At 37.6% G+C, this 26011-nt stretch overlaps 1 protein-coding gene across 5 annotated transcripts in view; it reads left to right on the top strand.

Moving 5' to 3' along the window:
• The window catches only part of PTPRZ1 (protein tyrosine phosphatase receptor type Z1), a 144804-nt gene that overhangs the window by 109475 nt on the left and 9318 nt on the right, over nucleotides 1-26011 (top strand). For 2 of the 5 annotated variants that reach the window (XM_037389958.1, XM_037389960.1), the window contains exons 13-23: nucleotides 2381-2525; nucleotides 9743-9834; nucleotides 13144-13229; nucleotides 15530-15550; nucleotides 15721-15817; nucleotides 17284-17366; nucleotides 18114-18248; nucleotides 19542-19676; nucleotides 20705-20868; nucleotides 23207-23342; nucleotides 24346-24492. In XM_037389958.1, the coding sequence (XP_037245855.1) occupies nucleotides 2381-2525; nucleotides 9743-9834; nucleotides 13144-13229; nucleotides 15530-15550; nucleotides 15721-15817; nucleotides 17284-17366; nucleotides 18114-18248; nucleotides 19542-19676; nucleotides 20705-20868; nucleotides 23207-23342; nucleotides 24346-24492 (1241 nt within the window). Of the gene's footprint in view, nucleotides 1-2380; nucleotides 2526-9742; nucleotides 9835-13143; nucleotides 13230-15529; nucleotides 15551-15720; nucleotides 15818-17283; nucleotides 17367-18113; nucleotides 18249-19541; nucleotides 19677-20704; nucleotides 20869-21559; nucleotides 21644-23206; nucleotides 23343-24345; nucleotides 24493-26011 lie in introns of all 5 variants that reach the window. The other 3 variants (XM_037389959.1, XM_037389961.1, XM_037389957.1) reach the window with 2 other exon arrangements.

Below are 26011 nucleotides of genomic sequence, written 5' to 3'. Positions count from 1 at the left end.
CATTTCCTTAAAATACAGCAAAAAGAATGTCAGTATTGTAAAACCTATGTTACTAATGTGAATGGGTTACCTTAAAGGATTTATAGTTTGCATTATGGGTGTCATTTGAATTGTTACTGATAGTAACTCAAAAAGGATTATACATTAGTGGAGGAGGAGTACAACAGATTCAAGAGTTTGTCTTCTAGATATTATTGAAAGACACTATACAGTATCATTTCATGTACATTATTTTTTCCAATAAATGATGCCAAATACTGTCTTTTAATAAACAGAAAATTCAATGTGAGCATGTCTAACACAGTCTCCTGTAAATCAAAGACATCTATGCTTAATTCAATTGTAAAGAAATGAAACAAAAAAACACAAAACAAAAAAGAAACACTCAGCTGAGAACTTATTTACACATTGCAGTGAATTCACCAGAAATGGATAAAATATCTTCTTCTTGTGACCATTACAGAAAAAAAGTCATTTAATTTTTACGCAGTCTTTGTACTTATTGATGCATGTTTATGCCTGTTTTGAACTAGGGCTTTCTCCATAAGACCTCTATGGCTACCTAAACTTTTCAACTTAAAAAAATGTAAGAAAACTAATATAAAGAACTATGCAAAGGATCCAAAGTCATCAATTATTAGGGAGCAAATAAAACTACTATAGATGAGACTGTCTGTTCAGCCACCATCACTGGATTCATGGCCAATTGGGCAAGAAACCACTTTTCATTCCCTGTAGAAGGAATCCTAATCGGATTTGGTCATGCAGTTTGAAAGAACCCTGTCATCCCACAGATAAGACTGGGGCTTATGCTGTGTATTAGTCCAGAGTTGGATCAGCAAGTATGAATTCTCCAAAGGGGTCATATCCTGATCTCTCATGCATACATATAGTTTCTTCTGAAAACAATAGGAAATACTGATTTTAGCCTACTCACCAGAAACTCAGGGACAGATTTGCAGAAGCAACTTGTACGTGCAATCATTTTTCCCACTGAACTACAGGATTTAAAGAGTAGTGATTGATTTGGGTGTTACTTTGAACTGAAACCAAGAAGATGGCTGCAAGATCAGAGCCTAGACCTTTTTGCATGTAAAGCCCTGAAAGCCCCTAAACAAAAAGAAAATGGAAGCAAGCAGAGAACTGCCTGAAAGTCTGTACTGTGTGAAGCTGGTTTTGATTTTTGACATCCTATTTAGAACATGTGACTTGTTGTCTTCCCCCTCCCTGCCCCCGATCCAACTCCATTCTCTCCTCCCTTTTGTCTGGAAGTTTTTTATTCAGTGTAGAATTGGTCCCTTGAAATCCCAATGGAGTGCAGCTGATTTCTAGACAGCAAAATTTTGCTCCCATACAGAGCATTAATTGAATTAGGTCTGTTCCACAAAAGCAGAGAACAGTCTTAAAAAATCTAGGAGTTTAGTTCTAACAAGTGCAAAAGTGCTTATTTCTGTGTTTTAACTCATAGAATGGTCACAGATCACAGTAGATTGCACAGTTTGAAAAGAATCAGTCATCTTTTTTCAAAATCAAAATTTTAAAGTATTTACTTCTTGAGGTATGATGTTAAAAACACAGGATTGGTCTCATCCACCATTGTGTTCCCTTATTTATTGAAATTATAAAATACATTGGTTTAATCTTCATACAGATTCCTATATACAAATATTTTTGCCACCCAGCATTACAAGGCTGACAGGAATGTAAAATCTAGACAATACCTTAGTTTGATCACCTGTAAAGATAGAAGTAGGAAATTTAATTCTAGCTCCAGTATAGTTGGGGTAGGAAGTACTGCAATTGGATTCAAAGGAAGCAGGGTGTGCCTGTAAGGCGAGTTACAGAATGGGCAATGTATTACAGAAGGCTTAATTGTGGTACAGCAAGCAGGTAGAGACTATTGTCAGAAAATTTTCCTGTTAATCTATTAGCCAGAGAAGTGATCTGACTATTGTCAGAAAATTTTCCTGTTAATCTATTAGCCAGAGAAGTGATCTGCTTTTTATAAGTGACAGTTTAATATCAAAATATTCTTTACATGTTCCAGTATTATATATTCAGATTCCTTAACTCAGTTGGCTTTCAGCTAATAAACAGATGAAAATAAAATACTTTCTTCTCCTATATTTTAACAATTTGCTGTTCTTACAAAGAGAAGTCTCCACTGCTGGAAGGCTGAGTCACATAAGCTTGAACACTTTGCTTTACCCTCTATCTGCTTATTTTCTGTAAGCTGGTTTGCAAATGTATGCACTTTCTGCAGTACATAGTAAAAAATAGAGGTAAGTGGTATTAAGTAGGCTCATTGTAAGACACATTCACTGTACTGTGCGTTTCTCAGAATTTAAACATGGACTGTTTCAATTTTCTCTGACTGCAGAGGCAAGTAATATTAGCCATGAGTCTCGTATTGGTCTAGCTGAGAGTCTGGAATCAGAGAAGAAGACAGTTATACCACTTGTGGTCGTATCAGCCCTGACTTTTATCTGTCTAGTGATTCTTGTGGGTATTCTCATATACTGGAGGTAAGTTGATTTTTTGGTTGGTTATTTTTCAGTTCTAAAGAGCTCTGATTTGCAAAATGTGATTGACGTTATTGAGCTGGTTTACAAGAGGGAGACTGGATCTTTTCTTTCACTGTGTCTTTGTCTTGTTCCCAGTGCTGCAGTGAGATGAAACTGACAAAATAAGCTGCAAAACAATTTTAAAGTCCAAAATGCTCAACTACAATTTTTTTGGGGGTGCAGCAAGTTGAACTATTGCAAATAGTTTATTTCCATATTGGGAGATTTTAGTAAATTACCAGTGATTATTAATGCCTAGAAGCCAAGAGACTTAACAGAGCACTGGGAAGAACAGGAAGGAGAATAAAAATTTAAAAAGGTAGTTGTCCATTTAGGATAAGAATCTATGGTCCCCAGCAGGACTGTGTGAATAAGCAATTCATGCAGGACTGTAGGAGTGGTACTGTAGCTGACACAGTATACAAGACAGAAGTAGGATAGTTTAATTATACTGTGATAGTATAAATGTTTTAAGATCACTTGCTGAGTAGCTCTTATGATGTTCTGTGATTGAAAAGTTGTTCTACTTTGTGATTCTGCCAAATCAAAATCTGTCATGTCGTGTGGTGTCCGTGTCCCGTCCCGTCCGTCCCTCTCCCCGCCTTCCAAAACGTTCAGCAGGTAACTAAGGATGTGTTTCATGTGCACACACATGCTCAGGTTCCCTCAGGGGCCTGTTTCTCTGTGACTTGGTGAGAAAATAAGAAAAAAAATCAGACCAAAGAGAAGTCAGAAAAAAAATCAGACCAAAGAGAAGTGATAGCTATAAGTCATGATAACATAATTAGTGAAGGCAAAAGACTCTATCTATACTGTGAAATAAGAGACCAGCTGGCATGGCACAGAACTCTTCTGTACCGCTGAAGTCTCTTCCCTCACAGGTGGAAAAAACAGTGTGGCTGCATTCACATCACCTACTGGGAATGGTCTCTGCCCTGTGTTCACCCCAAACTGCCAAGATTGTGTCAAATAATGCAAGCTGGCCTGAGCTAAAAGCATACCTGGCATCCAGTTAGCCATATGACAGTATGTGGCAGTGCTCAAGCCTTTGGCTCTGTTTTGTTGGTTCTAGATAAAGCCAGAGAGTCTTCCGAGGGTCACGTCTACTTAAGCTCTCAAAGAGCTTTCAAAATCCACACACAACCCTAACACTTCCTCGAGTGTGCAGGTTGCCGGGAGGAAACAGTGGTAGTCCAGAAGCGGGGAAGTAAGTTGCAAAAACTTCCTGCCATAGAGATTCTTGCTGTTTGGTGATTCCCAGGAGCCTGATTCTGTTACTCCTTCTGCACTGCTAACACATAAACTAGCAGCGAGAAACAGCATCTTGTTCTTCTAGGAGCTGTACAAGCAAGGGAGAAGGCAGGCCCAAACATCTCATAGATGCTTCCAGAGCTTGTTTCTTCTTCCCCCCCTACCCCACCCCCTGCAATCCTGCTTAATTATTAATAAAAATTAAAAGACTGCCCTTTGCGAACCACTGACTGCTGTCATCTGTAGGGTATGATGTCAGGGTTGTGCTTACTGACTGTTCTTCTAGTCTCCTGACGCAGGTTTTCTGTTGGCCCACAGGGGGACAGGGTGCACCCTGGCCCTGAACAGACCAGCCTTAAGAAATTGAGTTCAAGCTTCCTGCGTTCCGGTCAAGTGTGCTAGTGAGTCAGACAGCCTTTGGCAAAATTAAAGAGAATTTTGAGCAACAGATTTTCAGAAAGTTTTGTTTCTTCCTTCCAAAGAGGTAGTTAATTGCCGTAAGAATTGCACAACTCATTTCTTAGTTTATGTCTATTTGGATAATTATACTGTCTATCAAAGGATTTACAGCTAGCCACTTTCATATTGAGAACCTTTTCCTGTCTGTCATGTTACGCAACACGAACATTCATATTAATCTTACAAAGGGTTTCATCCCTGATGCTAAATAGTATTCGAAATCTCTTCTATTTGCCAAAGAGCACCATCCATTTTAAGACCCAGATTGTACAGTGCAGTTCTAGTAATCTTACACGTTACAAGCTTGTTTTTGTTGAATAACATTGTGTTCATTTCATATTCTTCCTCTGGGAATGAACAATTCTGTAACACACGTCTTTCAAAATAAAACAAAAATCCCATTAGCAGTAATATCTTCCTGACTTGAATTTAATCTTTTCTGTATTTCTTGTGTACTACAAAATAAAATATGGAGCTCTTTTTGTCTTAATCCTCAAGAAAATTCTCTTGGCATTATGATAACACCAGTAACATGTTTCTTATTTCAGAAGAATGAAACATGAACAGTATGTATTGTCAGTAGGACTTTGTAGCTCTCTTTCAAAGGTGCCAAGACCCTCACCTCTTTTTAAAGCCTGGGGAAAATCACAGTATTAACTTCATTGCTATGCACTTTTTATTAAGTCCAGAAGATATTAGTATAAAGTGTACAAGAATTTTTATGGTTAGATTTAGTTTATTTTCATATAATTGATGTAAGCTGCCAATGTTCCTTTTTATAATTTTTTTTATGTGGGGCAATTATTTTCAGTTATTAAAGTTAATAAAAAGTTTGGGTTTGCAAGAAGATACTTTATATTCCTTTGGCAACAGTACTCAAAAAATAGCTGGATGTTTGAGTGAATAGTGCTAAGAGTAGTTTCCACTGTTTACTAATTTCAATAAGCAAAGGGTGTGTTGAATATGCAAAAGGCGTTTTATTTGATTTAAAAACCAAGTAACTACCAAGACTGACAAGTTCCAGTTTCTCAAGATTAAAAAAAGGCAAAATTATTTTGTTCTTCACTTGAATGACTTGTATCAGAAAAACAATTCTGTACCATCTGTTGTTTGGGTTTGGGTTGTTTTTTTCTTACATGAAATTGTTAATCAGCACTTGAGGAAATTCCCCAATCTCTTCACTATCTCATTAGGCACAATTTCAATCTTTCTGTGATAAAATATTCATTTCTCTGACAGGGATGAAAACTTTTAATGGCAATATTGTCTAAAGTTTGTCTAAATGCCCGTAGGAAAATACACAACTTCCAACTACTGTAGTTCTATGTATCTTTTGTAATTCAAGCAGTTTTCAAGCAATGTCATTTTCCTTTCATTTCTTCTTGATTATGATCATGATTATAATCACAGTGGAATAAGCAAGGAGAATCTTTTACCTGTTTAATGGCCTTGTTGTCCAGATAGATATTTTTTTTACCACTTCAGAGGGAATTTTCTGTCCAAATCTAGTCTATCCATCTCTCTTGAGTTTCTATCTACTTGACTGAGTCCTTGCAGCAGAGATGCAGCAGGGATATTTGAATCTGCTTGCTTTGTTCTTTTCATTTCTGGATGGCTTCATCATTGCCATTTTACTGAATTAACCGTACCTGGTAAGGTGACTGAAAATGAGAGTTTCTCTGTGCTAACATATAATATAATGGAAATTGCTTATGCATGTGCATGCTGGTTTTGAACAGTTCATAGGAGTGATCAAGGAAAATAAACCTGATGAAGTGATGTACAGGGAGAAATGTCAGGCTATTTGTGCAGATCAATTTTTATAATGATTATTATAAGAAAAGCTTAGAAAATAATAAAGTGGTAATGGCTGTCAGTGGGAGTTACACCATTCGGGATTCTTTTTCAACAAATATATATGAATCTTAGTGAGGCAGTAGCTCCAATAATATGAACAGCAGATTGCTATTGCAGTTCTAGCTGTATTTGTATCTATAGACATAATGAGTATCAGCTGGCAGTCTTGAAGCCTCCTAGAAGTTACATGACAGCAGTGCTTTAGAAATGACCCGACCCAATGACAGAGAAGACCCTGAGCAGTCATTTGAATTTCAGTTTTTCTTTACCACCCTAAATCTTTGAAACACAGCTGTCAGAGAATGTTCGTTTTCTTATCCGTGATTTAAACTGATGCCTTGAGTCCTGTATTAGGTTTATGGGAGCAGAGTTGAGAACCCTCTTTAAGAATAGTTAATCTCACACATGCAGAGACACAGTAAAAGCCAATTTAAATTTGCAAAGGTCACACATCCATCCATGAAGGAAAAACTTCACAACTATGTTACACTGAATTATAAATAAGTGTTAATCAATTTTGAAAATTAAAATTTCAGCTGACAAGCACTTAAAAATTAATTTGAACCATTTAAAAATGGAGTCATTGAAATCATTGGATTCACTGAGGATCTATTTAAAGATCCTTTGGATCCGTAAGATCTTTAAATAAACAGAACCATTTAAAAATAAATTCTAATTAATGTTGTAAGAATACCTATTGGCAGATACCCTGTGAGCACAGAAGACCCTGAAACCTTCAGAGAAAGAAGTAATCGTGCCTCCAAGCCATCCTGGGCAAGCAGTGGGTGTGCAAACCCATCCTGTCACAGATGCGTCTTGCGAGGTTCAGCTCCCTTCTTCAGCTGACACAAGCGGTGAACACGCTGCACACGTGCACCCTCGCACGCACACACAGCATCATGCTGTGTTGCCTGCCGCGGTGACAATCCCAGCCAAGCTCTGAGCAGTCCCTACCCCAGGGGAGAAGTAGGCAGCACGTATCTTCAGCCAAGGTCCGGGGGCCCGCGTGCCAGAAAAGTGATCCGAGGCATGGTCTTGTCCCAAGTAGTTCTCATTTAAGTGGTCATTCAGATCTAGTATCCCTCCTATTAAACTGAAAAGCTGCTGCTGCTTACCTTCCTGTACAGATACAGACACTGTAATTAATTCAGTGGCTTAGCACTATCTCCATATATAAAGCATGTCTTCAAAGAAGAGTGTGGTGTCTAAATTACAAATTAACAGTTTTAGGTTGAAGATCTAAATGCTGCGATGAAAGGTATAAATTAAATAATCAGGTTAACTTTGAGTGATGGAACCTTTGTCTGGAAGTTTGAAATAGTCATCACTTTTCTCATTAACAAGTGATAATTAACAAGACATGATTGTTAACATTAGATTTAGTCATGAAGGCTTTCATTGCTGATGTAGAAGCAGATAGACTGCCTATTTATGAGTTTTATTACAGGTTAAGTCAACTGCTATGAATTTGTCTCCCAAATGTGCTAAGGGTATAATTTATTTTCAGCCACAATTAACTTGTTAAAGATTAAAGATACAGTGGCTCAGTGAAGGATAGTGAATGTATGGCCTATTATGAAGACATTTTAAGTACTGCTTTAGATGTGAAAGCCATTATGCTAATTGAATTCTTTTTAGCTCAATCTTTTCTTAAGCAGGGAGGTGACAAAATTCTGTGATGTTAGTCCATAAACTTTATGTATGATCATTGTTAATAGGCAGTAGGCATTAGAGGGAGGACATTTTTTGGGTTTAGGGCATTAGTGTCAGGCTGGTTGGCATGCTTGGTTGTTTGGTGCTGTTTTTAATAAACACAGTACATCAGCATTCACTGTGCCTAGCAGGCAGGACCAAACTTGCCAGAAGTGTTTAGTGATCTGAAGTACCTGGATACCTGCTTACCTCTCAGACATTCTGCACAGAGTCCTTAGATTAACTCTTTGAGTATTATGCTAGCATTGAGACAGCCTCTCTCACCTCAGCAGCCGCTAACTCTATGGGGTGCTAATGTATAGAGCCTCTTTAAAAATTAGAAAGATGTTCCCAAGCACATCCTGAATGTGTTCTTGGTCTGCATCCCAAAATTGCCATTTCTAAGTAAAAATAAGTACATAATGAATAGTCTTACTCCAAACACGTCATGCAAAGCCAAAGCTTTTCCATGAACATCACAAATAGGTTTTTAGAGTATTCTAGCTGGGCTGCAAATTTAATCGTCATGTGAATCACCAGAACTATTTTGTGTGCCACATTTTCCCCTTTGATGTAGCTGTCTGCTTTTTCTTGTGTTTTAAGAGAATCTGCATTGTTCATAGACAGAAGATTCCCAATGCATTGCAAGAGTATGGGCATGTTTCCCACAGGCTTAATTCAAATAAGCTTACCAAAGGCTTGATGATCTACATTATGGTTCTGGAAAGAATGACAACATCCACATATTCCCTACTTATTTCTCAAAGTAGCTTCAAAATTTCTTTTTATGAGTAGTTTTATCAGTGCAGTGATACCAGAACAGTACAGAAGAATTTAAAATAACAGTGATGACACAACATATCAATCGATCATACAATAGCTTCAACCAACAGCTTTGAAGAAGCAGAATCTTGTAAATAAAAGATTAATGAGATTCATATTTTCCTGATGCAGATATTTCTTTTAAAATTTAATGATTACCAAATAATATTTCAAACAGATTAAGTGACCCAGAGTAAAGATTCTCATTAGAATATCTAATCATATGGAGATTTTTTAATTAAGGAGGCTTTGCAATGCTTACAGCAGCAGTTGGTTATTTAGTACCTTGAATAGCTTGGACTCTTAACAGATGCTATTCTTATTATCTTCACATCTGGATTACAGCACAGATACAAATAACATTGTGGGTCATAGTTAAGGTTGATTCCATTTGTATTCATACTTCAGTGTTTTGGCAACAAAGCTAGCATCTTCTGGAGTTATAAATTCCGCTGTTCCTGTTTGTCAACTTTGGGAAGTCCTCCTTGGTTAAGGTGTCCCTCAGTGTTGCAATTACATTATCAAAAAAAATGTTTAGCCCCAGTCATAGTAGTTTCAGAGCCACCGTTTTGTCTGTTACAGGGCGTGTTGTCTTTTTTTACATTTCGGTGTCTGCAGTAGGATCTATTTATGAATTACCAGAACCAATCTTGTGCACTGCTCCATCTTCAGGCTAACATAATCACATGAAAGGGGAAAGTAATTATGTGTGCAAATTTGGATAAGCAAGGAAGACAATGGCATTTTTTATACTTGGAGTTGTGCAGCATCTACAGTAGCTCCTCCTGATGCAGAGCTCTTCTTTCAGCTTTCACTATGACTGATGTGTGCTCTGTCTTCTGCCTCTTGTATAGGTAAAGATCCGTGAACTATGTATTATGCTGAGTTAATGTAGTATCTTCAAGCTGTATGCGTAGCTTGGTGGTCTTGGCGGAATATTTGTATTATAGCAGTAGTATCTGTCAGTCCATGAAAACTAGTTTTCAAAACCATGATTTTCTTTCCTACTCAGTAATGCCAGAATTCCAAAAGGTCTCAGATAATGTGTTTTGGTTTGGGTTTTTTTGTAATGTTTATTTATGTTTCTTCCCCTCTAGGAAATGTTTCCAGACTGCTCACTTTTATTTAGAAGATAATACATCACCTCGAGTGATTTCTGCTCCTCCAGCTCCAGTCTTCCCAGTCTCAGGTATTTTTTGTCAACTGTTCTGTGGATTGGTGTTAGCTGTTGGAAGATGTGCTTTGTATGTGTCCATATGAATTCTTCTGTAACATCTATAAACCAGAGATTTGTACCCTCTTATACTAACAAGAACAGGTGCACCTGACATAGGCAGAGACTAGTATTACTAATATTCTCTCCTGTAAGTAACACAGAAGAGAAACATCCTCACTTTACAGAGTTGGCTCAAAGATACGCTGTGCCTTCTGGCCATTTGAGATGTAGCCTCACTGGAGATGGCTGCTAGTGAAGATACCTGAGCTACACTCAATACCTCTAGTTCACTGTCACAAAGTAGATGATTACACCAGCAACATAGTCTGCTGTATTTCTGCCTTTAATTGAATTTGTCACCTATGTATAGAACATGACCTATTCTTTGTACCAGCAGGACCAATATATGCCTCATCTGTCTGCATTTCATTTGCAATTATGTTTTCTTTAGCTTACAGATTTTACTAGCATAGTTACTACAGGTAAAGTTCTCTGTGAGCCTCTCATAAAAATGATATACAAGTGCAGAATATTATTAGCATCTTCTGGTTCCATATCCACCACAGTTATTTGGAGAAACTCTTTCTTTTCTTTCCTCCTCAAAGAATACCAGAGGAGCCTGTGAAGCCCTCCCAGCTTTTTTAGTCTGAGTAGGATGAAAAGTACCTTAAATAGATTAATTCTGCAGAAGATCTCAGGCCATGTTTTCACCCATGAGAAAAGGTTATATTGTTCCACAAGTAATCCTTCTGCAAACTGCTGTTACACAGGAGAATGGGTTCTCTTGAAATGGCTAAGGGAAGCAAAATCAGCCCTTGTGCAGATAGCTAGTAAAAGCATTTAATTATATAAATCCCAAACATAAGGCTTCTGTTGTAAATTAATTGTAGGCATCATTAAATGCCTCTTGTATTGATTACCATTATTAGGAGATGCATAACTTTTTCTAAATGGTTAATAGGCAGGGATATATCTTGATCACAGAAAACATGATTATATGTGAATGTCAAGTGGCAATCATTGTAGGAAATCCCTGCTCTTACTCTCTGCCATTAATTATACTGTAGTACAACTGTATAATTTTCTTGCAATTTTTCCTGACCAGCTCACCGCAGGGAAGCAGTGTTTTCCATTGTCACAAGACAGAATTGCACTTACAGTTATTCTGAGTGCTTGAAATATGTGTTTCAATGCTGCAGGTTTTCCTTCTGAAATACTAATAAATATTAACTTAAAGAGAAAAGTGTTTCTACGTGCCTGAAAATACATTAAATATGTTATGGGGAAAAGCTGCAAGCACTGCAGAAATATTTTTCTTTATTTTGCATGCAACAGATGTCAAGAGAGCAGGTTTTATGTTTTCTATTGCACAAGTGTTTCAGCAGTGTAGTTTCACAACAATTGAGACTAACTGCAAATAATACTGGCAAAGAGCATAGAGCAGGAAAAGCATTTTGTAACTGCTAAGTTTAAAATTTTTGTTATGACTATGACTAAAAGCACATTCAACAGATCTCATTATATATTAAGTTTTTCTTTTGTGGGGTTTCAGTAGCAGAGATAGGAGAATTGCAGTTGTTCACAGAAATTGCCCTGACACTTCACAGCATAATTCAATGATGCATTGAGAACAAATAATGAATTACATTATAATAATGAATTAGGGCCCACTATTAACCTCTAAGTAGCTTGAAGTGATACCTGCCATCCATATATAAAATATATTCCTGGAGTCAGAAGTGACTGAATTGGGAGCTTAGCACTGGCAAGGAAATACAACAATAATTAGACCAAACCCGAGATCTCTTTCTCCCTTACTGGCCTTGCTCTTACGGTCATTTACCTTCCCTTTTGGTTTTGTGTTTGCAAATTACTAGAATAAACACTTTATTCCAAGTTTCATCTCCAAAGTGTGAAGACAGTGTTACACATTTGTTCAGCTTCTCTTAGGCTTAGTAGGATAAATTCACTTTTTTTATTCAGATCTATTCATGTAAGTGGAAGACCAGATGGATCTCATATACAAATAAAAAAATTCTTGGTAACTGAAAACTAAAATTATTAAGTGGCCTAAATGCTGAACATCTGTTTATGTAAATAACACGTCCCTGTTCAATGTTTTTGATGTTTCGTTCTCATATAAACCAGTGATGAAATTATGAATTGTGAAATAGGCTTTAAAAAAAAAATATTCTTCAGAACCAAAACTAGCTGAAATAATATCATCCTTTAACAGGTAATTAACAGAAGAGATGACTTTGTTACGTAGCTTATTTGCAGGAAACAAGTTTAAAAGTCCCCAAGGTTTTTGACATTATCCCTAATGAATGTTCTACAGAAGAGAGTTTTGCTGTATTTGTGTAAAGTAAAAAGGAGATGTCCTGAAATATAAATAAACATCAGATGGAAAATTCAGACTCAGTATCAGGACCCAGAAGTTACGTAAATCACATATATTGGTTGAGATTGTAGATACTGTCTTTGTGGGTATCCAGAAAGTCTTAAATTTGAATCGTTCACTTAAAACTTGAAGTATAAAGCCCGATGTGAAAATTTGCAGTCAATACTCCCAGGATCTGAAATAATATTATTATCAGTAGGTCATCATAGGATCATGGAGAGAATGGGGGGAAAAGTCCCTACTGGAAATACTGATGCAATAAAAGATGAAAATTAGGTATTGTTTCCTTTGGATGCCAATGGCAACATGCAACACATCAGTTAAAATTTTTTTACTGGCATAATGTTGCATTAATTCAGTAGGTTTGGGACTATGCGGCTCGTCCATGTGCTGTATCAAGAGCCCCAGTGCAACACTAATCAGCCTAAAGTACCCAGACGGCTCTGCCCGATGATCATTCTTTATCAGTATTACTCAGCGCTCTGCTCCTACCCTCCCTTTGGTAGCAAACTGCTAATCCTCCCATTTCCCCTTGACTTCACAGAGAGTTCCGAGTGCTCTTCAATTTACAGATGAGCTCAGCTTCTTGCAGAATCAGCACCTTGCTTTTGGGTGCTTAAAGACAGAGCAAGACCTAGCAAGGCATTTTCTATATCTCCTTTCCAATAGTCATTTAGAAATGTGCAAGTGTTAGAGAATGATTTTAGAAATGTTAATGGTGTTAAATAGTGTTCTTATTTTTGTGAGAGTTGTATATCCAAAGTTCATGCCAAAAAATTTATTTCAGGATATTGTGTGGATTGCCTACATATAAACTTCTTTGTATGTCACTGGCTTTTTATTCTTCATAAATATATTTTTTGTCTTTTCCCACCCCTAAGATGATGTTGGAGCAATTCCAATAAAGCATTTTCCAAAACATGTTGCAGATTTACATGCAAGTAATGGTTTTTCTGAAGAATTTGAGGTATGGCTTTATGACGTCATCTTTCTTCTTAGCATATACAAATAATGTTAAGTTTAAATGCCTGGAAACACAGAACTGGGCATTACATTCTGACTTGGTGACCAGTTTCATAAATGAGTGTGAATATAAGTACTGTGAGCCCGGTAAGGACTGCTTATGCGTAAAGGCTATGGAGATTTATAAAAGCTAACAGGACTGGGATGCAAATGGCAATGTTTATCACTGTGATAAAATAATAAATGAGTGTGTGAGTAAACTGTGCAAAGATAATGCAATCTGTGTGGTTGATCAGATACAGTTGTAGATCTAAAGCTTTTCCAACACTAATGCCAATTGAATTTTTCAGAAGCTACCCCCATTTGCATGTTCCATTTACAGAGAAAAAAAATGGAAGTATAATGAGTACACGTGGCAAGACTTCTGATTAACAGGGGAGCTAATGTAGTCTTCATATGTGGTAGTGAAAGCTTTACAGTTCCTTTTCTAAAGTATATGGTTCATAATAAGAGGTATTTCAAAATTTTGAAACATGCTCTCATCATATAATGTTACTGTCACCATATGTAACTAATGAACTTCATTGTTTTTCACATTCATATGCATTACAAGAAATTTGAAAATAGATCAATATATTGGTTCCTTGCAACGTTCTAACTTAAGCCACATAAAATAAACATTATAAACCCAAACTCTGTAATTAAAGCTGTGCTATTAAAAGCCTTCGCAAGTGATTTCTAACAAAATTAGTCATTTGAGATGGAAACAAACTTTTTAATTGAGCTCTGTTAATTTAAAATATGATTGTAATATTACTGCTGCAAAAACAAGAAGACTGAAAGTAAAAAAAAATCATAGTTTTACATCTTTTGGTTTTGTTTTTTTTTCCCCAGCCACTGTATTGTGATCTAATGGACCAAAAATACCATGTCATTCACCTAACCTTCCTCATCAGTATTTCTTCTCCAATTCATAGAACATTCAGAATATCCATCTGATTGTGGGACCAAACTTGTAAATACCTGTGAAAGTCCAGTACATGTTCATACGTTACATGTGCATACGCACTGACAGGCCTGGGCTCCAGCTAGACTGGCTGTTAATAAGAGCTGATGCTGAAGGACTGTGTGTAAATACAATGGTAACAAAGTTCTTTCACCATCAGTGAGGGCAGCGATACAGAAATCAAATTGTTCATGCTAAATTGTTCTTTTCCTGAATTTTTTTTTTTCCTAAATAGCAGCAGTGATCCAGAGACCAAATATAGTATACACCTGCACCATCTGAAACATTTCATGCTTGTTTTAACTATTAAGAAAACCTCAGTGTCCTCATCATTCCTTGGAGACCTGTTCAGCTTTACAGCCTACCCTAGAATTAGTGTCCTGATCTTTTCTCTACTGATAAAGAACTTAGAAGATACGGAAAAACTGAAATACAGTCATTGTCTTTGCAGAGTCCGCATATATTTGAAGTACAGGGGTGGTTCAAGTTTTTTATTTATATTGCTATGAAACAACTCATATTTGAAATTTTCAGACTGGTAACAACTTTTCATATATATTTTTAAATAGCTGAACGTGACTAATATTAAAATAAATCCTAAAAAGTCTTGGGAAACATTATTATTATTATTATAGTACTTTCAGTGATGGTAGCATATTTCCTCGTTAAGTAATGTGGACCTTATAAATGCTTCAGTTTCCCATCAGTTAATCAGTAAAATAAAATAAATTAACTTTGTGTGTCTTATAGACTTTGTGCCTGTCTTCTCAATCCTGTCTCTGTCTTTATAAAAACATTGGATTCATTGAGAAACTTCTGGCAGACTGAGGGCTGTAATGCTGTCCTTCACCAGAGCGCCATGAGTCTGTCTGAGCATCACACTGTCCTGCTCCAGTACAGGTTTTACAGCTGAATGCAAAGAGAGCAAAAGCATTCCCTAGAGAAGCTAATGCAATTATAAGGACCAATAACAAATCCAATGAACAGTTAAATATATAGATAATCTGGCTAAAGTCAGTGATGTTGCTCATATGTGTAAGCTTTTGCCAGCCTAAGGTGTGACATTAAAACTAAAGATAGGAAAACAGCTGTCAGTATTTTAACAGGAAAATCACCTCTTGTTTCCTTTAAGAGTTATTTCAAAATATTCAGCTTTGTTGTTATTATGGAGATATATATTGCATGACCATAACTGTTTTCCATATAGTAATTGTAATTTATATAAACACTTTTATCCATTTGTTCTGTGCTGTGGAATTTGATTTTTTTTACTTTTTTTGCATTCATTCCCTCATTAGACACTGAAAGAGTTTTATCAGGTAAGGAATTATTTCACTGCATATTTTTTTTTTAGCAATGAAGTAGTTGTAAAATGTCATAGATAATTGGGTGTAAGGTTGTGGTTCTTTTCATGCTGACTTACTGTATTTTAAGACATACTATGTATCTTAATACTTACTAAAGTATGACATACTACTTTTTTTTTTAGGAAATCCAGAGCTGTACTGTAGATCTAGGTATTACATCAGACAGCTCTAATCACCCTGACAACAAGAATAAGAATCGATACATAAACATCGTTGCTTGTAAGTAAATGCATCACTTGGTGTTCTTAGTTATTGGTAAGAAATAATTATAGACAAGTATGGATGTATATATTGTTATTAGAGGGGGAAAAAATTACCTCTACGCTGAAAGCTCTGGCTATTTTTCAGCAAAATGCTTGGTGAGGAGTAGCATGAGATTTCACATTTCTTCAAGGTAGTCCTGTGGCGTTCTGCTGCTTTGGTGAGCATGTGTTAGCAAGACATATTTGTGTCTCCTGTGATGACCCAAAGGGAGTTGGGAGATCTCATTATAATGCCATTATAAAGCCAAAGAAGCTGTGTTTTGATTGCCAAAATTAATCCATCTTTTATCCATCTTTTATCTGGAATAATGAAGATTTATCCTCTCTAGGAGCTTTACAATCCCTGGATATATTTACTGTCATGTATAAATGTAAATGTACTGAGTTTATGTTGTATTGTTCCCTGCCACAGTGATAGATATTAGCCAGGACACATTTTTCCATTGCATCTCCCTCCTTCACTGTGCCAGATTTTTCTTCTCTGAAGCATATCTATGCCGTTTCATTGATCTCTCTTTGCAGCTAATGCCTCTGGGCTTTTGATCACTTTGGTGGCTTAATATATTTTTCTTAACTCTCTAGTATTTCAGCTTTGTTCTGATAGGAAGAAGCTCTAAATTAAACATATGTGCAGTATTCGGTGTTCCTAGAACTTAATAGAAAAAGAGACAATATCAGCCTATCTGGCAGAAGACAATGTAAACCAGCAGCAAGAAACCCAATCCACCTGCCTGAAGATACCTCTAGAGGGATGGAGAGTCAGGGATTTTCCTCTGCCATGCTGTGTTTGTACCTGATCCTACAAAAGGTGCCAACCCAGCAGCTTTTTTGTCACAGGGCAGTGCACAAGCAGCTTAGGTAGCAAGAATTGTCCTGTGCAACCGAGTCACGTCCCTAGTCCTTATAATCAGTGCAGGCTACAGAAAGCTTCAGCTCCCCCTGAGGTATCTACTGCTGAGGCTCTTCAGCTGACCAGCTTCTCCAGGGTCCCTTTGCTCTCCAGTCTCTGCTCTTTAACTTGGAATTAATGTGCCTAAACACTGGTGCATACTGTCGTTTGAGACATCCCACTGTGCAGGCTTGGCAGTCGTGACAGAACTTACAGACCTGTGCCCCTCCACACGTAGCAGCTGGAGGCTGCAGGGAAATATGTCACAGTGCCTAAAATGACCCCAGGTGCTGCTGTTCAGGCAACTAGATTTTGAATCCCTTGAACCCTTGGATTCATTAGTTTATTTTACTGCAAACTAGAATTTTGAATCTGATTCATACCTAAGCACAAGATGTATGCATGTGTGATTGTCACTGTATTAGTCTTATGTATTGTAAAAATCCATTTCAGTATTTTTTTAAAGTTTTCTTATAGCAAGAATATAATTCTTGCAGAAAACTGTGTTTATTTTCTCCCTTGTTTTGCTACAGATGATCATACTAGGGTTAAATTAGCACAGCTTGCAGAAAAGGATGGAAAACTGACTGATTACATTAATGCCAACTACGTTGATGTAAGTGCCTTTTTCTGTCTGCCAGCCTCTTCATCCGTCAGTCTTTTCTGTAAAAAAGATGCATGAAGGTGAATAGACTTGATTAAAAACAAGTATCACAATATTACAGGCTTTATTAAAAAAAACTTTACTGATCTAAGTTAAGCCTACAAAGTGAAAGCACAGGTAAAACTCCAATTCTTTCTTGAATCCGTCTTGATATTGTAGCAGCTGCAGCTTAGTGAAGAGTTTTATGAAACAAAAAAAAATGTTTTGTCACATTTGAGTCATTTTAGCTTTTTGCATCTGAATGTTTGTTCTTTTGTACATTCCTGGTAAGTGGTTAATTCTTCTGTCTGAGATAATCTCATGAGAGAAAGATGCCATTTGGCTGAGAGCCTCACCAAGGTACCATTTATTCAGTTTTCATTACCTAGCAATTTACATGTGAATTATCTTGATTAAATTTTTAAACCACTATCATAACAGATGTTGCATAATCACTATCATGTCAACATTCTGCCAGAACACGGGCACTTGAACATACATCCTATTTGTTGGAATTACAAACATTGACATAACAGTTGCATTCATATGTCATCTGGTACCACAGGTTTTCTGTGATTTGGATAGTGATAAATTCAAAAGTACTTAAAAGCTTTTGAGGTGCTTTAAAAATAGATACATAAAATATCATGTACTCCTCCCAACCTCCTTTTGATTGTGGACTGTGATTTGACAAGTGTCATTTGTTATATTTCAATTTAGGGCTACAACAAGCCAAAAGCCTACATCGCAGCTCAAGGGCCACTAAAATCGACAGCAGAAGATTTCTGGAGAATGATTTGGGAACACAACGTAGAAGTTATTGTGATGATAACTAATCTTGTTGAGAAAGGAAGGGTATGAGTACCTTTGTCTATTACTTACTTCTCTGATGAAAGATCTGCCTCTAGCAGACTCCTTTCTCTCTTTTAAAAATTGGTTTAGGCATCTGTTGAGCAAAAAGCAACAGTTTGTAGTAGTTGCTTGTACTAGGATTGACTATAGAAGTAGAAAGTTGACAATTTGTAGTATGAAACTGAAGAAAACATTTGAACTCAATTGTCAACAACAGGTCTTGAAAGTGCCATGTTCTAACTACAAAAAAACTGTCTTTTACTGAAAAAAAAGACTGCTTGTATATATTTAGGACTAGCCAGGCTGTGGACCTTGTGCCACATTCTGCTAGCAATCTGCTCTCCATGAGAATTCTTTCTCAGGGGTGCCTTAGACCCTGGAAAGGAGAAGGCCATAGTTTGGGTGAATTTTTCTGGATATTCTCTGGTTGCTCCGTTAACATCTTGTGGGATCTACAGTTCCTTTCCTACTATGTGACTAGATACATGTTTGTCCAGTGAGACAAGAGGAGGTCAAACCCCATCACAGGATGTGTGTTTCTCGGGCTATGTGATGGGACTATGCATGTACCCTGGGGTCGCATGATGAGTCATTGCATCACACTTGCCACACACGGGCAGTAGTGCCTAAAATGCATGTAAATCTTGTCATATGGCCTGTTAAGTATCTATCAGATGATACAGACACAGCAGATGCAGATGAGGGCCACACTGGGAGTACCACTTTGTTTATAATACCATGCTATAAACATGTACTTTTGCGGTACTCCTAGAGAAGGCTCTATGGCTACCCAGACAAAAGGGTGGACATCACAGCTCTCTACTGTATATTCTGGCCACACACAAGCTCACTGTAACCCTCGCTGATCAGATACAAGTATACTCTGCCCATGCTATGAACTAACCAAAAGTCATATATGACTCCACTGACTTGAACGTATTCCTGTTTTTTCTATAGATTATGTGTTATTTCCTTTAGATTTTTAGAGTGCCCATAGAATGGCATGTTCCACAGTATTAGAACTCTTTAACTCTTATAGTATGATATAACCTCTCTTTTTTTGAGTTTACCAAATAAGAAGTACCTGTGCCCAACCATCTCTCTTTACAGCACAAAATGAATATACATTACCTGTTCTCTTGCACTGAAGCTCATGTCTATTATAAACTGGGTGTATTGAGAGTCCCTGTATGTTTTTTTGGTTGACTGTGTTCTTAAATTTGAACATTTCAGCTTGCTAGTTTCACATTTTGTTTTCTTTCCTTTTTTCACTGTTTGTCATTTCCTTTCTAACAGAGAAAATGTGACCAGTACTGGCCTGCCGAAGGTAGTGAAGAATATGGGAACTTCTTGGTTACTCAGAAGAGTGTTCATGTACTTGCCTATTATACCGTGAGGAATTTTACTCTTAGAAACACCAAGATCAAAAAGGTTCGTGTCATCCTGAAAACATAGTTGGGCAAAAAAAAGGCAAAAATTTTTCAGAGTATTTTTTAAGGCAGTTGGCAGCTCTTTTCTGTTGTATATGTAAAGCTGAATCCTTTAGGCCTCAGCCAGCCAAGATGCTTTTCAGTGTCAGTTAATTTGACCAGATCAACAAACTGAGAAGACACTGGCCTGTAGTGCTGGTGGGATGTAGGACCATCAGGGAAAAAGAAGTGATCACATTGGAGAGTTGATGTGGACTTTGCCTGCCTGGTAGGCAGGATACCTTTTCAGAAAGAGAGCAGCTAGTAGAAAATTTGGTATGAATGAAATGATCCACCTCATTTTCCTTTTTAACGACAGGTGAATCCACACCTTGTTTTATTGTAGTCAGAACCAGCATGCTGTCAGCTCGGCACTGTGACATTAGCTACTCGGGGGGGGATTCTGAAAGCCTGATTTATTTCAGCCACCTAAATGTTAGACATCTAGTCTCTCAGACTCGCATCACGTACAGCACTTGCTGTCAAGTGATGTATTCTGCCTGTTTGAGGAACCAGTCTTTGAATGAGCTGACCTGCCCTCTGAAGGTATCCATGCCTCTGAGTTGCCATTGAGGGAGGGAGCTTAGAAAAGCAGCCTACACAAGGCTACTGCCCTCGCAGATCACTAAAGCTGGGTGAGATGAATCCTATGCTTTCTGTCCACCTAATAAAGGAACAGAGTGGCAGAAATAGCTGGTGACTTTTAAGAGCAGCTGTAATTTGTTATCCCTCCAGTGCTCTTAACCTTCTGTATGGCTTTCTAAAGGACAGTACCAGGTCATTTTTTTTCATTCAGTGGGCAAGCTCGTGGGAAGGAGCACTGGCCCTTCCTGTTCTCTTTGAAAACTGGAATATTCAGAGCTAGGCGGTGTGCTGTTAACTAAATAGCGACAGTACTCACTCAAGAGCCATCAGGTATGGAAATAAAATTATGAAGAGTTGCTGTTCAGAGGTGGGCTGCTTACATACGGAATTATTTTTCTGTTGCAGGGTTCCCAGAAAGGGAGGTCTAGTGGACGTATAGTAACTCAGTACCATTATACCCAGTGGCCTGACATGGGTGTTCCAGAATACACACTGCCCGTCCTCACCTTCGTGCGGAAGGCATCGCATGCCAAGCGCCACGCTGTCGGGCCTATTGTGGTTCATTGCAGGTGTGGTTTTTACTGCCGTAAGGTTCATTCCACGTTTGTTTTGCAGAAAAAAGAATTTTTCAGTGGTGGGTTAAGCATAATTTCACATTTAGCAGTTCCTGATGTAATATGATTAATTTCTTAGCTGTTATTTCTGTCCTTGGTGAGGCCAACTAATCAACTGTCTGTGCCACTTCTGTAAATCTCTGTAAACAGATGCTGCTGCTCTGCACTGTGTTCTCTTTTTTTGCAAAAATGCTTTTCTTTTTACTTTTTTGCACATTTCTATACTATCTTGATTGCTTTGAGCTTACCAGATACATACACTAGAGCAATTGTTTCATTTCTGGAAATACATCGTTAGGATGGTTTTGGCTCGTGCTTTCTTTGGTGCAGGGATACTCTGTAATCCTGAGAGGAGTTCTGTCCACAAAAGAAGACTGACTCTATTCCTGGCTGAACTACAACTCTGCTGTTTTTAACATTGCTCTGTGCTCTAGCAGTCGTTTGCAATGGAGGAGCATTCTGGGGAACGGTTTGAGGTCTGCATGTGCAGCAGTGTGTAGGCAGGTGTTCTGTCAGTGCTCACTAAAACTGGGCAGCTCAGGGAAAATCGGTTAAAAAGGGCTTGTAGGGCCTGGAATGACTTCACAATGCCCATGAAGGACCGGGTTATTGTAAAATATAAGCAGGTTCTGGTTTTCCACTGTAGTACCTCACCTTTGATGGAACATTTGGAAAGAGAACCTCCTCATGAATTCTGTCCTTCTGGAGCTGACTCTGAGGAAGCCAACAGGTAAAGTCACCTCACAAATGTTGCAAATGAAGATATTTTATTTCTGGGATGATCTAATCTGACTGAAATCTGTTTTTAGCTTGGAAAATGAAAATTCCGTATTTTGGTTGTTCTGCTGCTATCTTCATCCTGCCTGCTTTTGGGAAGTTCAAAATAAGAGTTTCCCCAAAATGCCAAGTCTGAGATCTATGCCAGCGGGCTGAGAGATCGGCAATACATTATAAGTCAATTAAATTGAGTCTTTAAAAGTGAACAGTGGTAGGTTGTGTGGCTTCAGTCAGACCTCTCCACTGGGTCATAGGTGTAACTCATCTCTGTCTGTAGGCAGTTGTATTCAGCTTTTAGCTCACCGGTCCCCATGCACTATGGAATTTCAAAAGAGTCATCTCATGTTCGAAATGTAACTTTTATTTATCTTTACAGGCTACATGGAGGACACAGATGACAAACTTCCTGAAACTTTTTTTAGCTATTTTTGTTTTGGTACTTTTCATGTTTTGCCTTTCATAAAAACTGCAGGTGGTGTCTGGTAATCTTTATACTTTTTTGTGTCTAATAGTGTGTTAATAACCTGCAACTTTCAATTTTTTATCATGTTTATTTAGACAGTTTATTACAGCAATCTGAGCTCACACTATCAATGCTTTGCGCCACCTCTGTGGAAGAAATGAGATGACTGAATTAGCATGTACGGACTGAGCTTGGATCTGCCCATAAGATCATGCAGATCCAGCAGTGTTTACTGTCAAGTTACGTGCCAATACACATAACATTTCCTTGTAACCTAGAGGGGAATTACAACTGATTAATTCCCATATATGATTAGATAACAGAAAATGACCTTTTGACCTTATACTCCTACCCAGATATTTTGTGAAAGAAAGAGTTGGGTTTTAAGCTTATGATATAGCTGGTTTTATGCTAAATGAGCCAGAGTTCATAACAGGAGTGAGTTTATTAACCCTTTCTTCTGCATCTTCCCTATTTAAAAAGAGTTTCAACCATTGCTTGCTGTCTTAGCTGTATCGGAAGACCACTAAGCTGTTTCTTTTACAGATGTACCTTCAGCAGCTCTGCCACTTCTGGGTTTTTCTTCAGTCCGGTATCTTTGAAATCTCCTGTATCTGTAATGGGTGGCATAATGCAACTTTCTTTTTGAAGTGATGTGTGTTACAACATAAAAGAACTTGAGCACATTAACTGTGCCCAAATGCTGTCATATGCCACCCTTTCTAGGTATACTTGACAAAGTATCCTAAGGAATATCAGAAGCCTGAAAACTGCAGACCTGCAGGAGACCCCTTAGTTCCATTTCAATTGATACTTTAAAAATCATTTGAGAAAATAATCTTTAGATCTATTCTTGCACAAATAAAAAGATGAGTGGAAAAGATTTTTCTTCATTACCAGCCTTGAAGCTTTAGCAAAGTATATCATATAATAAAACAATCTGTAGAGGAAAATCTTCCCTACACACCAGTTTGTTGAAAAAGCTATGTATAAGAAACGTTCTTTTCATTATTGTTTTTACTTCAGGCTCAAGACTATTTTTTTGTTTTGTAGTGCTGGTGTTGGAAGGACAGGCACATACATAGTGTTAGACAGCATGCTGCAGCAAATTCAGCATGAAGGGACAGTCAACATATTTGGATTCTTAAAACATATACGTACCCAAAGGAACTACTTGGTGCAGACTGAGGTAAGAATAAAATATATATAGTGAGAGACGGCTACAGACTATTTCTGTTTGCAGGAGGAGGGATGATACAGTCCTCTTTTTGGTGCCATCAGACAAACTGGCCACTGGTCAGCAGACTGGACTTTCCCTTTTGCTTCCCTTGTTTTTATAGAGACATCCTTCTAGGCTTGCTTAGAGCAGTGCACCTGGAAATTATCTGTCTGTGGACTCTTGTCTGTTTATTAGGGAGAACTCAGAAGAGATAAAGTCTGTATGAATAATGCTTCCTGCAGTAGCACTTCCATGGCAGGGTATACATTTTTGTCTCAGGTTTTTTTCAGGAAGGACCATTGTCAGGTGTTAAGATCTTCACTGAACCTGATCAAACAGTTGATATTAGGCAACAAAAAGTATGAAAAAAAGCTGTTTCAGACAGAAGATTATCTACAGCTGCTTTAAACTGAAGATTATATACATAGAATAGTGAAAGACCAGAATAAAACAGTAAGGACAACAGCAGGGCATTTGAAAGTCTATTTCAGGTTTCAGGAACAGGTAGTTAGATTCCTCAGTGGCTTTCAGTAGGAAAAAAAGGTAATCAACAACAGCATGGTCACTTGTTCCAAAGGATGTGAGAGAGAAAATAGAGGATAGTAGTAGGAACTGGGAGTGATCACTTTTTTGCAAGAAAGACAGGGAGAGTCACGTAACAAGCTGACTTGAAAATTTGACTCAAGGCTATGCTTTCATTTTTAGCAGTGTTCTGTGAGCGTGAGATACCACAGGTGGTGGGGATTTGGTCTTATATCATACATACATTGCATGTGAAGTTCAATTATGCTTGTAAATGTGTGCTGTCACTGTGGAGGGACAGCCTTCACTATAGAGGAACCCTTTTGAGAAAATGCCTACAGCAGCACACTGTGAAGAAATACTGACCGCGCCAGAAGTGGCAGCTTAGCCAGAGGTGTCCAGGGGAGTGTGTAAATAATTAGAGCTCAGATGTCTGGTTTTATTTTACTAGGAGCAATACATCTTCATCCACGATGCATTGGTTGAAGCAATACTCAGTAAAGAAACAGAAGTCCTTGAGACTCACATTCATGCCTATGTTAATGCTCTCTTGATACCTGGACCAACAGGAAAGACCAGACTGGAGAAACAATTCAAGGTGAGCTCTCCAAGGTAGTAACTCTAAAAGCTTTAATCTTGCAAGCTTGAATGACTTAAAAGTAGGTAACTCAACACAACTTTCATTAACTTCCTCTATCTAAAACTCAAATTCTGAGCCTAAATTCAAAGCAAAAATGCATGCATTCAGTTGGGACAAAATAATTATTTGCTTAATCTTAAACAAGGAATAAAAAAAAAAAAATAACAAGAGCATGAGAAATAGGCCAGTAAGTAGATTGTGGAAAATCAAACTACATGCTTTTGCATGAAGGTCCTGAAGGTGAAACAACAGCGTCCAAAGATGTCATTCTGGCAAAAATGTCATGAGCTATATTGATCAATCAATATATTCCCCTCAGTGTACAGCACTGGCTAGAGGACAGACTTGACCTCAGCAGATGAGAAGTAAAGACTTTGGTGCTTGTGGATATGGAGATCAGTGTGTACATGCATGGGACTTTCAGTCACCCAGAGAAAAAGCAGACCCAGATGGCTAACAGAACCAAATTTATGAGAGAAACAGCTCATTGACTTATGGGGAGAATGGGAAGTCTAGCTCGCTCACTGGGTCACTTATAGTGGAAACACAGAAAATCCTACCTTGTCAAATGAATTGGAATCCAGAGAAGTAAATCACACAACTGTTTTCCAAATTATGTGGCAAAACAGAGTTTTCTCTCCCTAATTTAACATGAAATTAATATTAGAAGCTTTCTCTCTAAGGATTTTAATTCAAAGGAGGACTGTATCAGATAATGTGTATTCTTTCTCCAATTAGCTATTGGGTCCTAAGTAAAAAACTTAAGCAGATAAGTCTGTAGATACTGTCAGTACATAGCGAGGCTATGGTCACATAGGCACAGTAACTAGTATTTCTTCAAGATAATTAACAATTCAAAGCAACAGAATGGGAACAACATACCAAAGGAATTCAGAGTTTGCTGTTGTCCTGGCTTGAATGATCTGGCAGTGTCGCACTGGTTTTTCCTGGGGAGACGTAGGGACTCTTTATCTCAGCTATGATGTGCTTGGAGAAATAAGCATCCAATCTTTCCTGCACAGGTGAAAGAGTAAAACATAATCTTTACAAACAGAATGTGTAAATATATAAAAACACAGAGCATGCAGTGCAAATTGTGGAGCCATGTAGAGCTCCAATTTCAAGAGCTTAAATATTATCAGAAGGGGACATCTCTCATTCAATTTCATTTTCCTTTGCTAGCTAAAATTATTAGAATAATAACAAAAATTTGGAGTCTTGTCTCACTGAAGAACATTTTTAGATGAAAAAAGATTTTCTGTCTAATTCATTTTGATGGAACTTCCCTGGTTTGCTATCTGTTTTTCCAGAGCAAGTGGGTTATAAAAGCTACACATGCCTAGCCCAAAACATCAGAGAAAAATCTTCTGAATTCTTTTGAACATTCTGATTAATCGGGTTGATTTTTCTAGCAATCAAAAAAAACCCTAAAAACTAGGAAAAACCTGCTTTGCAAACTTATTTTATGCTTAAGCAG

Source organism: Falco rusticolus, chromosome 5 (assembly GCF_015220075.1).
Source record: "Falco rusticolus isolate bFalRus1 chromosome 5, bFalRus1.pri, whole genome shotgun sequence".
Classification (NCBI taxonomy): domain Eukaryota; kingdom Metazoa; phylum Chordata; class Aves; order Falconiformes; family Falconidae; genus Falco; species Falco rusticolus.
The sequence above is the reverse complement of the archived record's forward strand: the minus strand, read 5'-3'. Positions and strand labels throughout refer to the sequence as shown.